The sequence below is a fragment of the Rhinatrema bivittatum genome, chromosome 9 (genome assembly GCF_901001135.1).
Source record: "Rhinatrema bivittatum chromosome 9, aRhiBiv1.1, whole genome shotgun sequence".
In the NCBI taxonomy this organism is placed as follows: domain Eukaryota; kingdom Metazoa; phylum Chordata; class Amphibia; order Gymnophiona; family Rhinatrematidae; genus Rhinatrema; species Rhinatrema bivittatum.
Genome location: NC_042623.1, coordinates 151032805 through 151046524, shown reverse-complemented (window position 1 = coordinate 151046524; position 13720 = coordinate 151032805). Strand labels below are relative to the sequence as shown.

Sequence of the window (13720 nt, the reverse complement as noted above, 5' to 3'; positions counted from 1 at the left end):
GAGAGTGCTCAGATTGTTTTAATGTGGAAACAGAGTTGAAAACTTTTCTTGAAGAAAAGGTGAAACTTGCAGACCAGTAGCATAAGATCACTTTGCCCTTTTTTGCGTGGATCTTTGTACTTCCCAATCTAAAAACGTATGTGGAGAGCAGCTGCTCAGAACAGTTAGTTTTTCCTCCCCTCACAGTAAAGACCACTTATTTCTTCTAGACCTTACTCATGGGGCATATGGTTTAAATCTGTTAAGGTTTGTTCAGTCACAACTGAGGGCTGAACTGAAGATGGAAAGATCTGATTTTCCCTAAAGCACTAATGAGCCTTCAGCGTAGCAGAGCCCCTCTTGAAGCAGGGGATATTTTGGAAGATGATGATGGCCTTCATGTGACGGGAAGGCCAGGAGGAAACTGATGTTTTAGGCATGGGTGGAGATTAACATGAAGCCAGTTTTTCATTCCTAGAGCTAACTTTTTTGTTAATTTTTAAAAACGTTTTTGCTGACTTTGAACTTGGACTAAAGTAGAGAAATTTTGGGGGATCCTCTCCTGTGTGGATACACCAAACCTTCAAGGATTTTCATGGTTTATTTTGTATGGAAAAAAAACAAACCCCAAAAAACTGGTGTAAGATGTCCCTGAGCATGGAGCACAATCAAACTGCAAGAATTTATAGACTTCCCAAAGATAAAACCCTAACTTTTTTCCATTTCATGAGTAAGTGCCTTGACACCTGTTAATTGAAGGCCCAACAAGCCTGAAAGACCTTGAGATTAATGATTAAAGCCCTTTGACAGATACTTTTTATTTTAGGGACACTCATTAACTGGTTAAACAATCCCTTTCTGTCTTTTGCATTCTCTGTAGATTTTTCTTTTTTTTTAATTTTCTTTTTTTTTTCTGGAGGAATCTGTGAATGGTCACATGGGCTCTGGACCAGGACAAGTTATTGAATGCTTTGGCATGTAGAGAGTTTGTCAGATAGGAGTGCAACTGCTTAGGGTGTGTTTGTTTTAGGCTTCTCCCCTCTGGTGCCAACAAGTGGCTGAAAAGTAATCATACTGATACACCTTTAATGTTTTCTTACTGTAATACTCGTTGGTCTTAATCTGAGAACTATTCATATATGTGGTTTTAATTTTCAATATTTTGGTTTTGTTCCTTGTAGCTCCCTGTTCCGCTATGACTTATCATCATGACAGCAAGCGAATCTTTGTTGGCCAGGATAATGGAGCTATTATGGTAAGTACTGTAATAACCCTTCAGTGGTAGTTTTTGGAAAAGATGAGAGAAATACACAGTATCTCTGGGTACATAAGTCCAGTTAATGAGGTAGTCCTGATTGAGGGTTAGGTGATACTTTAATGATCGTAATCTGTACCTTTTATTTTCTAGAGGGTTAGATACTTTTAGCATCTATTATATAAGCTAGGGTGAGGGACAGTCTTTCTTTTATAACTAATTCCCTTTTTCTTAAGAGCCTGAATTTTGTGGGGATTTTGTACCTGTAAATTGAGAGAGATCCAGGAGACAGAGTAAAACCAAAACATGGGCACTTTCCACAGATTTCAGGCTTGACTGGGATTTAATTCTCAAACGGGCCAATACAGTAAACCGCGTGTGAGAGCCAGTGAGCGCCCGCACGCCCAGGCCACTCTCCTGGCACGCGATTTACTAAGCAAAGGTATGCAAATTAGGGCCTGCGGTAATAAGGAGGCACTAGGGACACTAGCGTGTTCCTAGCTCCTCCTTATTGACAGAAGCAGCAGCAGCTGTCAGTGGGTTTGACGGCCAATGCTTAATTTTACTGGTGTCTGTCGAACCCGCTGACTGCCATGGGTTTGGAAAATGGACGCCGGCAAAATTGAGCGTCCATCTTCCAACCCGCGAGCCGTGGGCTGTTCTTTTTTTTTGTTTGTTTTTTTTTTTTTACGATTTTTAATATTTTTTTTTATTTTTGGGGCCTCCGACTTAATATCGCTATGATATTAAGTCAGAGGGTGTACAGAAAAGCATTTTTTTTCTGCTTCTCTGTACATTTTCCTGGTGCTGGCCCAAATTAACTCCTGCCAAAGGCAGGAGTTAATTTCTGAGAGTAAAATGTGCGGCTTGGCTCGGGCGCTATTAGTTTCGGGGGGGGCGGGGGGGATTGGCAGCACGTTTTCCATGCGCTATTACCCCTTACTGTAGAAGGGGTAAAAATAGGGCGTCAAACGCATGGCCAAACTGGGGCTAATGGTGCGCATCATATTGAATCGGCCCGAAAGTGAGAAGGTCCAGTGCACACGAGAGTCCCTGTGCTTGAATAACATATCTGGGCCTGAGAGTATGGAGTCTATTCCCATTGTACCTCAAAATAAAAGAAAGCTACTAGTTTGCGCAAGAGCTTGTCTGAATCAAAAAGGTGGCCAAGTAGAATGACGCACTCCAAGGAGGTAGTTTCAAATGTGTGACACTATTTGGCTTCCCCCAAAATAATGTACTTCATTACTACAAAGTTGTTTTTTTTTTTTTTTTTTCTGATTTGGGGCTTGGTATTTGCCAAGGTGTAACTCTTGTTACCTTCTTGCTGATATTTTGTTGCCTCTTTGAGCCTATTGTATTTTTGCCTTCTCCTGGTGACCTGGTAGAATCGATATAGGTACAGGACCACTAGATGTTGTACACTCAGAAGAAAGGCCCAGACTCTGAATGACACAGCTTCCTTTTAGTACTGTAACACTATACTTTTAGCAGTGTACAGCCATGGGTATGTTCTAAACTGGGCTGACTCTGGAGTCTGTTAGTACTTCCTTGTAATACATACTACACAAATACGGCTGCAAACAGAGACACAAAAATTTAAATCTGACCTGAAAACGTGTTTTTTTTGTTTTTTTTTAAAATGCGCATATACAGAGAATGGATAGCAGACAACAGCAATGTCTTGTTTTATATTGAGTTTTTCCGCTATCTTTTTACTTTGTTTTTAATAAAGTATTTATTTATTTATTATGTTTTTAACAATGTATGTTACCTTCTAATTCTGTAATCTGCTTCAGCAATTATTCTAGCATTATAATTCCTTTTTAAGTATTGTTAACTTCTATAGCTGTTAAAATTGTTATGTTTTTTTTTAAATTTTTAGCTGTTATTATTTTATTATGTATTGTATTTCCTGTCTTATTTAATTGTAAACCATTGTGATGGTCCCAACTGATGAGATGGTATATAAAAACTAATAAAACCATTTACTTTTATCTGATGAGACTGAAGATGAAAAGCGCATGAGAGAAGAATGTCACAGGTCACCTGAAACTGAGGAGAGTAGCTGCTGCAGTGGGGCATATTGGAAGATGGAGCGCACCCATCGGAATTGAGAGAGATGATAAAGCAGTAGGAAGTGTCTTTAACCAGAGCCAGTTCAAGCAGTCTTTAACCTTACATTGGTGTTCCAACAATATAAACATATGACATTTTGAATATAGCATCCATTATTTCACCTTTGCAACTAATATTTCAATTTCATGATACACAATGGTCATGCTGACATCAACAGGAAATGGTGGGGGTCACCACAGAGTGCTATCACCTTCCCCCCCCCCCCCCCCCACAGAGTGCCAATTGCCACCACCTGGCTCTGCAGGCTTCCTGCTGCTAGTAATATGGTTCCACTCCACTCCTCACCCTACCTCTAGAATCACTAATGTGAGGGCTGCTATAGGTGCTTCCACCTTCCCTCACTACGGCCGGGCACTCTGGGTTCATCATTGCTGTCTTCGGCGCTTCCCACTGCTCCCTCAAACAGCTAATCATGTTGGAGAATGAGAAGGAAAAAAAAAAACCCTGCTCTGCTTCTACTATGGGTCAGAATGGCCCTTACTACTCCAGTTTCCCCTCCTGCCTCCCTCCTCAGCAGGCCGAACTACTGATTTTGGTCTAGTCTAGTGGATGAAATGGCTTCTTTTCTCTGTGATTCCAGATAAGGGTGCTGCCCCTTTAAGAGGTCCTATCAAAAGTGATTAAAAAAACAAAAAAAAATGTAATTTTAAAGTTTTAGTCCCTGGCTATGATATCTTCTTTAAACACACAAAAAAAAGGGGGAGTTTCAGAGGTTTGTGCTGGTACTAAACCCCATTTTAACATCTTTCTAACTGGTTTTGAGTTACATTTTGATTTGTGGGGCAGTCTTCAGGAATCAATTGTCAGACAGAAGTATATAGAGAATTCCTACATCTGTGCAGGAGGCTGTCCTGGAGGGGAGTGTTTGGACTGCTGGCTCCAAAGAAAGGCAGGGATTATGAACAGCAGCGAAAAATGGCACATTGATTTTTCTTTTTGGAGGTTGTTGACTTTCAAAGTGAGTGAGGCCAAGGGCTTTGTGTACTGTGTATCATTAATGTGCTTCAGTGTTCCTCTGGCATAAGGTTTTACATGTGGGTTTTCAGTGGTTAAAGGGCTGTAAAGTAAAAATTGCAAATATGTGCTTAGGAATGATGATGGGTTGTAGTAAACTCCATTTTCTGCAGCTGTTTGATGAGTTACTTAACCAGGTAGCACATCCCCTTTGTGGAGATGAGCTGCAGAAACTGTGATGCTCCTCCTTTTGTTAATCCTAAGACATGCCGTACCAAGGGATACTGGTACGGCATGTCCAGGATACTGGACTTGATGGACCAAGGGTCCATCAAGTCCAGGATACTGGACTTGATGGACCAAGGGTCCATCAAGTCCAGTATCCTGTTTCCAAGAGTGGTCAATCCAAGTCACAAGTACCTGGCAGGATCCCAAAAGATCCATACATTCCATACTGCTTATCTTGGGAATAAGCAGTGGACTCCCCTCCCCCCCCCCCCCCAGTCCACCTTCATAATGGTTTATGAACTTTTCGTTCAGAAACTTATCCAAACCTTTTTTAAACCCAGCTATACTAACAGCTTTCATCAGATCTTACGGCACCGAATTCCAGAGTCTAATTATTTAAGTAAAAAAGGAAAATTGGTTCTTACTTGCTAATTTTTGTTCCTGTAGTACCACAGATCAGTCCAGACTCCTCTGTTTTGCCTCCCCTTTAGCAGATGGAGACAGAGTTTGACTGACACTGCCACATAACATGAGGTGCCACCTGCATCCCTTAGTATTGATCTGTACCCAAGCCAAAATGCAAACAAATACCAACACTTTAACTAAGTAACATCCCCTGAATGAGCAGTGGGAAGTGGAAACCTAGAACAGATAACCATGCCCACACAAAACCCTGTGTAGGACTAAAAAAACCTGTGCCAATATTCAGAGTAATCACAAAATCAGACTGAGTGGATTCTCCAAATCTCCATTTCCTCCAATGGGCAGGACTCTGGACTGATCTGTGGTACTACAGGAACAAAAATTAACAGGTAAGAACCAATTTTCCTTTCCTTGTATGTACCCAGATCAGTCCACACGCCTGAGATGTACCAAAGCTTCCCTAAATGGAGTGGGGTTGCGAGAGTCCTACTCGACGTACACTTTCACCAAAGCCCATGGCCTCTGGGGCCTGGACATCCAAACAGTAATGGCTGGTGAAAGTGTGCAATGATTTCCAAGTAGCCACCCTACAGATCTCTTGTGGCGAAACTTGCTGACACTCTGCCAAGGAGGCCACCTGCGAATGTGTAGAATGAGCCCTTAGCCCCTCTGGGACAGGGTGACCCTGACAGATAGATGTGGAGCTAGTAGCCTCTTTCAACCACCACACAATTGTGGCTCTTGATGCATTATGACCCTTATTTGCACCACTCCATAGCACAAAAAGATGATCTGACCAGTAGAAGTTGTTTGTGACCTTCAGGAACTGCAACAATATATGCTTTACATCCAAATTTTGCAACTCTTTTGCCTGAGGCACTATAGGATCCAAACATGGGAAGGAGGGGAGTTCCATTGACTGATTTAAGTGGAATGATGACACCACCTTCAGCAGAAAGGAAGGAACCGTCTTCAAGGAGACTCCAGAATCCAAAAATCTCAAAAAAGGCTTCCTATATGACAAGGCCTGAAGCTCTGAGTTCTGTCGAACTGAACAAATTGCCATAAAGAAAACCACCTTCAAAGTGAGATCTTCAATAATAGCTTGTTTCAGAGCCACACACGTGTTGTTAAGGACTATGTTAAGGCCCCAAGAAGGACAAGGCTTCTGAACTGGAGGAGACACATGCTTCACTCCCTGGAGAAAATGCGCCACATCTGGATGTGCAGCTAAAGTCTCCCCTCAAACCTTAACTCAAAGACCGCCCAAAGCCGCCAAGTGAACCCTGCGGGAATTAAAGGATAAACCCTTTACCAAACCTTTTTTCAGGAAATCCAGAATATGTACCACCAAAGCTCGCATTGGATCCATCCCTTGCTCCAAACACCAGGCCTCAAAAACTTTCCATACCTTCACATACACCAAGGAGGTAGAAGTCTTCCTAGACTGCAAGAAAGTGGCGATGACCCCTTCCGAATAACCCTTATTCCTCAATTATTCTCTCTCAAAAGCCAAGCCGCTAGACAAAAGCGAGCTGCCTGATCTGAAAATACAGGGCCTTGATGCAGAAGATTCGGCAGATGAGCTAGTCTCAAAGTGCCACCCTGTAGGTTGATGTAAACCACCATTGTAGCACAAAACTCTCACTGGCTTCCCCTGCACCAGAGGCGAAACTCCTGTAGAGCCAAAAGTAAGGCTCTCATCTCTAAGTGATTGGACCACAAGGCTTCTTCTGCCGACCACTGCCCCTGAACAGACTGATCCTGACAAACCACTCCCATCCAGAGAGACTGCCATCAGTGGTGACTATCATCCAGACTGGAATATCTAGGTCCACACCTCGTCTCAACTTGTTCGTAAGGAGCCACCAGGAGAGACTGGAGCTGGCAATCTCCGTAAGTCGAAGTGGCAGCTGAAATTGCTCAGACAAATGGATTCCAGCGGGATAGTAAAGCTGACTGTAGAGGCCTCATATGAGCAAATCCCTGTGAAACCAACTCCAAGGTGGAAGCCATCGACCCGAGAACTTGCAAGTAATCCCAGAACTTAGGTACCTGCTCCCTTAGCAATCCACAAACTTGAACTTGAAATTTGGAAATCTGCTGTTTAGTAAGGAATACCTTCCTCGCCTTGGTATCAAAACACACCTCCAGGAATTCCAAAATCTGGGAAGGGAAAAGAATACTCTTGGACAGATTGACTATCCTTCCCAACGACCGCAGACGCCAGTGGACCAAGTCCAGTGCCTCCTGGCAAAGGATTTCTGACTTCGCTTAAATCAGCCATTTGTCCAGATCAGGGTGAACGAAGACCATGTCCCTCCGGAGGACCGCAACCATCACGACCATCACCTTGGTGAAGGTCCTGGGCAGCGTTGCCAGACTGAAGGGCAGGGTGCAAAACTGAAACTGTTTCCCCAGAACCATGCATCTCAGATATCTTTGATCGGGCCAGATTTCTATGTGTAGATAGTTGCGGTCAAATCCATAGATGCCAGGTACCCCCCCCCTTGTGCACTGAAGCAATCACAAAGTGCAGAGTCTCTATTCAAAACCAAGGAGACTTTAGAGCCACAATCATCTTTTTGAGGATTGGCCAGAACGTGCACTCCTTCTTGAGAACTATGCAATAGTGGCCTGTCCCCTGTTCCTCCAGGGGAACAGGAACAATGGCTCCCAGCATGCGAAGATGACAAACAGTTTTCTGCACTGCTAATGTCTCTTCCTTGTAAGTATACAGGGAGACGAAGAACAAATCTCTTAGGGGCCAAGCAAATTGTAAAGTGTAACCTTATTTTATCACGTTTAAGACCCACTGGTCTGATGTGATTCTGGCCCACTTCTCGTAGACCAGAACCATCTGGCACTGAGGAATGGACCAGCCTCGCATTATTGGGCAGGAAGGAGTTGTCCACAGGCTGCCTTGCTGGAGAGTGCCTCTTAGGCTAATAGCGCCTGGCCGAAGTCACTGCCACTGTCACCGAAGTGCCCTCTTCCTTGGAGAGATACTGGGAGCGTGGGCCATTGCCCAAGAGACACGCCTGTGCACATCTCCACAAACGGAGCAGCACAACTCGCCAAGCATGAAAATGTAGCCTTGAGCCGCAACACCATAAGAGCTGCGGGAGGAATGGGAAAATAAAAGCAGAGCTGCTCGATCACCACCTGTACGGAAGAATCTGGATAAAAGCTTGCTGTCCCATGTCAACCCTTTTGTTTAAAAAAACAAAACACTTTAAGCAGGGACTCAAAATTACACTTCCCTTGAAAGAAGATTGGCAGCAGGCTCTGTCCATCCTTCAGGGTGAGGGAACTGGAGCCCCCAGTTCCCTGTCCAGCGATGAAGGACCGAGCAATAAAGGGTCCCCCATCACCTGCTCGTCCACTTCACTGACCAGGGGGGATGGCCCCACCAGGACCTAACAAGCCCCTGGGAGGCAAGCAATCCTGGATCTTCTAGTCTCTTATCCTTCAATATTTATTTGTTTTAAATCTGACTGCAGGCTTTGCACCTCCACCATCTGCTGGAGACAGAAATATTGAGGAACTGCAGGTTGCACCTCATGTTGTAGGCAGTGTCAGTAAAACTTTCTCTGTTTCCATCTGCTGGAGAGGAGGCAAAAGCCTGGAGTCTAGACTGATCTAGGTATGTACAGGGTAATAGATTTTCTCCTATTTCTCTTAAATGTATTACTTAGTAATTTCTTTGCATGTCCCTTAGTTTTTGTACCTTTTTTGAAAGTGTAAATAACCCATTCCACTCCATTCATTATTTTATGGACCTTTTATCAAATCACCTTTCAGCCACCTCTTCTCCAAACTGAAGAGCCCTAACCTCATTAGTCTTTTCCTCATAGAAGAATCATTCCAGCTGCTTTATCATTTTGGTCACCCTTCTCTGTATCTTTCTAATTCTGCTATATCGTTTTTTTTGAGATGCGGTGACCAGAATTGCACACAATATTCAAGGTGTGGTTGTACCATGGAGCAATACAGAGACGTTAGGATCATCTGTTTTATTCTCTCTTCTTTTCCTCCTTACATTCTCTTTGCTTTCTTGTCTGCTACTGCTCACTAAGCAGAGGATTTCAATATACCCATGATGACTCCTAGATCGTTTTTCCTAGGTGGTGACTCCCAAAGTGGAACTTTGCATCATGTAGCTATAATTTTGGTTCCTCTTCCATACATACGTCACTTTGATCATCCACATTAAATTTAATTTGGCGTTTGCATACCCAGTCTCCCAGTCCTGCAAGGTCCTTTTGCAATTTTCACAATCCTCTTTTGATTTAACAACTTTGAATGATTTTGTGTTATCTTAAATGCCTCTTTTAATATTAAGATTATTGATCCATCTCTTAGTTTTGTAGAGGGAACACAAATAATATGCTACATAGTTTGCCTCTCCATAGCTACACAATAGGTTTATGGTAAGACTCTAGCAATGAAGATAGGTTGCACAGTGGCTTTTCCCTGTCTTGAACATACTTAGCAATGACCATTCTTGTTAGGTTATTTGAAATCCAGTAAGTTAATGTGGTATTTGATATAAGGAAATTGGTTATGATTTCCCATGATACCCATTCTCTGATGACAGCAGGATGGCAGTCCTCTCATCAGATGAAGCCCAGCCTGAAAGTTTCTAGAATTTTTGACTACGCCTTACTGTGGAACCCACCAATCGCAGTTCCTCCCTCTCCTTTGTGTGTAAAAGTTGCAGTTTCATTTTTTTGCAGGGGCCCCATGGTTCTTGTTTGTCATTTTTCTGTTATATTTTCTGCACCCGACAGGTGCACTGACTGCAGCAACAGTCTCGTGGCCCTGAAATGGATCAAATAGGTCATTATCGAATGGTAGGTAAGGTGCAGTACAAATGATTTTAACCAGCTTATGGATCATCAGTCAATCAATACGCAGAGGAGTTATACTTGCAAGAACAGAAAGCCAAGGTTGGGGACTTGCATGATTTGCATTTAGTAGGTTGTCAGCAAATGTTTGTTTGACTTTTGTCAAACAGGTGCACGGTACTGAACAGGAAATACACACATTATGCTCTCCTCAAATGACACAACCAATTTTTTCTTTTTTTTTTAGGAGTTTCGTATTGCAGAAGACTTCAATAAAATGAACTTTGTCAAGACATACCCAGGTAATGGATGAGAGACTGCATCAGTTGAGCTCGTGCTGAATATTCATCGTAGTTTTGTCAAACAGCCACTGACTATGCTGTCTTGTAAATCTAGAGTTCCAGCAGCAGTAATTAGTGTGACTTATTAAGATATTTATAGGATTTATTACTTACTGTCCTACCTGAGCATTTTTTAGGTGTGGGTTTTTTTTTTTATTTGATATTTCACTTTCCTGAACTTCAAAGTGGATTACATTCAGGTACTGTAGATATTTCCCTGTCCACAATGGGCTCACAGTCTGAGATAATGGAGAGTGAAGTGATTTGACCAAGGTCACAAGGAGCGGCAGTGAGATTTGAACCCTGGTTTATAGCCCACTGTTTTAATCACTAGGCTTCCCCTCCACTCAGGGTACTCAGAACGAGGAACAGGATTATTGAGTGGTTTATATCTGTAAGACAGGGAAGACACGATAACTATATCTCTATATATAAAATATAAATATATTTTATAACATGTGATAAAGAGATGGAACTATGAATTTTAAATTAAATTTGCAATACATGTTATACATGAGTGGTTAGCAACAAAATTGTGTGGCAAAATAATGTACTGATCAATAACAGCAGTGAAACCTTTTTTATTATTTTACTTACGCACACATCAGTTGTGCATAATATTAAACTCCACAGTAAACAATATTGTATAAACAAAGGACCCCGACATGGCCATGTTTCACATCAGGGGGGACCATAGTATCCACAAATTCATGTTATATATTAAGAGACAAGATGTACACTTGTGTCTGACAATCAATGGGCAGCACGGGACAAGGTTTGACTGATGAACTAATCTACAAGGAGCCACGGAGGCACATCAGCCATGGCGCTGAATGAGTAGAAAACCTTGACAGGCTAGAAAATCCTAGCGTGGACTTTTACATCGCCAAATCAAAAGGTATATTAAACAACTAAACCACTGTTCTGGAGTGAACTGGACCGGGAAGGGTCTCCAATTTTAAATTTGATGGAAATAAGTTCGGGGAACACTTCAAAACGCGATGAAGGTTTAATCTTGTCCAACACTATAGATCTTACTCTCACAACGTATATATTTGACACCATGAGCATCCTGGGCATTCCAGATCTTGGTCTCACAATGCATATATTGAGATACATATGATTTTTCCCTAATACTTTTGTATTTGGTTGTGTGCACCTACTGAATATGTAATATCTTGATGCTATTGATTTGGTATGATTCTTTTTTCAGCTTTTTGTAAAAATGTTTGTTTCTATAAAAATTTATTTATTTAAGGCTTTTCTTTACCGACATTCGTCAGGGACATCATGCCGGTTTACATCAAACAAGGGAGAGGCTAAGAGGTGAAAGCAGTTACAATAAACAAGGAGCAGAAAAACTGGGAGTTGAGGAAGTAATATACGTAAAAGCAAAGCAAATAGGCATAAATAAGAAGATATCAAATTAAACAGAATATAACATGAAGTAATATGAGGGAACTATTATATATGGATGTGTAATGAAAAGTGATTTATCTTCTGCATTAGTGAGTTGTGTATACTGATTTTTTTTGCAGAGAGTGTACTATACGTTCCAGTTTTTTTTTTTACCTGATGATAATTCTGTGAAACATTTCCAAAGAAAACCATGCCATTGTGTAATCCTAGTCCCACAATAATTATTTGCGCCGCAGTCCAACAATAATCGGTTCCACAATCATGACGTAACAATTGCAGCTATCCATCACACATCAATTAATATTTTGTTATATTGTGTATAATCCTTAATCAAAAGTGAAAGTCATCACTGCTCAAAAACTGCTTCTTCAATTATTAAATTATTTCTTTAAAAACAGAATTATTGTAGTTTGAAGTTCAGTTTTGTTCAGAAATGCTCATGTATTGGGAAAACCTGTTTACTTCCCTGCATCAAATGCCAGACTGCACTCAACATGGCCCCGTGTTTCAAGTTAACTGCGTGAGGAGTGCTTGACATGGAAACCCCATCAGACAGCAACTGGAGAAAAATCTTCAGTGTTCCTTCATTTGTGGTGAAACTGTAAAAAGGGGCCAAGTTTAAACTGTCGAATGACCAACTGCCCAATTGCTATTCTGTCTCATAAACCACCTGGTCTCCATGATGCATTCAAATAAGTGTGTTCCACTTCAGTTCCATCTTTAAACCTAAATAAAGCAGATTTATCTGGCTCATTCCTGAATTTAGCCAGACAAATCTTTTGACTATTGATCTCAGTAAATATGAGGGGCATGTTTGAGCCAGCAATTTCCTCTTCCTCTTTTTTTCACTGCTTAGTCAACTGGCCTCTGTTGAGCAGTGGCACTAGGCACCTTCAATTACAACCACCTAGAGTATTTCCCCTATGTTTTTTTGACCATCCCTAGCCTGCCCATTGAAATGATGGTTCTTGGCCAGAAGCCACAGACCACATTTCCCTCATGAACCTGGTATGCATACACCCTAGTTCCAGACCAGTAAGTGCCAGCCATGGAGCAATGGACTGGGCCTTCCAGCCTACCAGTACCCTTATTTATTTATTTTAAAAGCTGTACTCTGTTTTCCTTAAATTTGGTGCCAGAACAAAATAGTGACTTTTTCCCCCTGATGTTTATTTCATTTCTGAAGTAGAATAGTTTTTGTCAAGTTCTTGAAATTCAAATGCTAGTTCACCTTCATGGAGCTCAACAATTGAGACTTTAGAAACCTGTGCTACTGAATGCCACAGGGCCTTGGAGGAATGGAGATTTAGGAGTAAGGAAGACCCTAATAAGCAAAGCATACAGTTAGATAAAATCCTAATGTTGTGGTGCTTATTTCCTCCATTACAGACCTGACTTGTAATGAAAAGCGGTGAAGAAGCAATGAAAACAATTTTTTTTTGACCTGTCACACAAGAAGTCTTTGTTCCTTTTCTCCTCAGGTTTTTTTTTTTTATATTATTATTTTTGATCATAGGTAGCTTATAATTACTAACAAGTATAAATAACATTTGTGCTTCGACTTTGTGCTTGTTTTTCTAGACAGACAACACAAGTTAGATAGTGATGCTGCATTACCAGAAAGAGCTAGGCTGCAAGGTTATAGAAAACATTCTTGGGACAGAGACAAGGCTGCTAACGCTGCAAAACTCCCAGAAAACATTACCATATGAGACTAATATTAATTAGTATGGAGAGCGAGAGAAAATTACCATATAGCTATTCAAATTAATTGTTTATGGTAAAGACCCAATCACTGAAATTTTGACAATTATGTAACCTAATTTGGGGATGAAAATGTACAAGTAAAAATTCAGTATAAAATTTTATCAGTACATTAAGTGAAAGGGAGATTTATGCCGGTGCTTTGCATAGCACTGTGCCTCGCCATAAGGGATAGGAGGCGATGTCCTTTCGTGGATTACAAACTGGTTAAAAGACAGGAAACAGAAAGTAGGATTAAATGGTCAGTTTTCTCAGTGGAAAAGGGTAAACAGTGGAGGGCCTCAGGGATCTGTTCTTGGACTGGTGCTTTTCAGTATATTTATAAATGATCTGGAAAGGAATACGATGACTGAGGTTATCAAATTTGC

The 13720-nt window shown here is 41.4% G+C and overlaps 1 protein-coding gene across 2 annotated transcripts in view; it reads left to right on the top strand.

Annotated features, from left to right (window-relative positions):
- WDFY1 (WD repeat and FYVE domain containing 1) overlaps positions 1 to 13720 on the top strand; it is a 102812-nt gene that overhangs the window by 33861 nt on the left and 55231 nt on the right. For both annotated transcript variants that reach the window (XM_029616330.1, XM_029616331.1), the window contains exons 3-4: positions 1161 to 1234; positions 10076 to 10130. In XM_029616330.1, coding sequence (XP_029472190.1) covers positions 1161 to 1234; positions 10076 to 10130 — 129 coding nt within the window. The remainder of the gene's footprint in view (positions 1 to 1160; positions 1235 to 10075; positions 10131 to 13720) is intronic.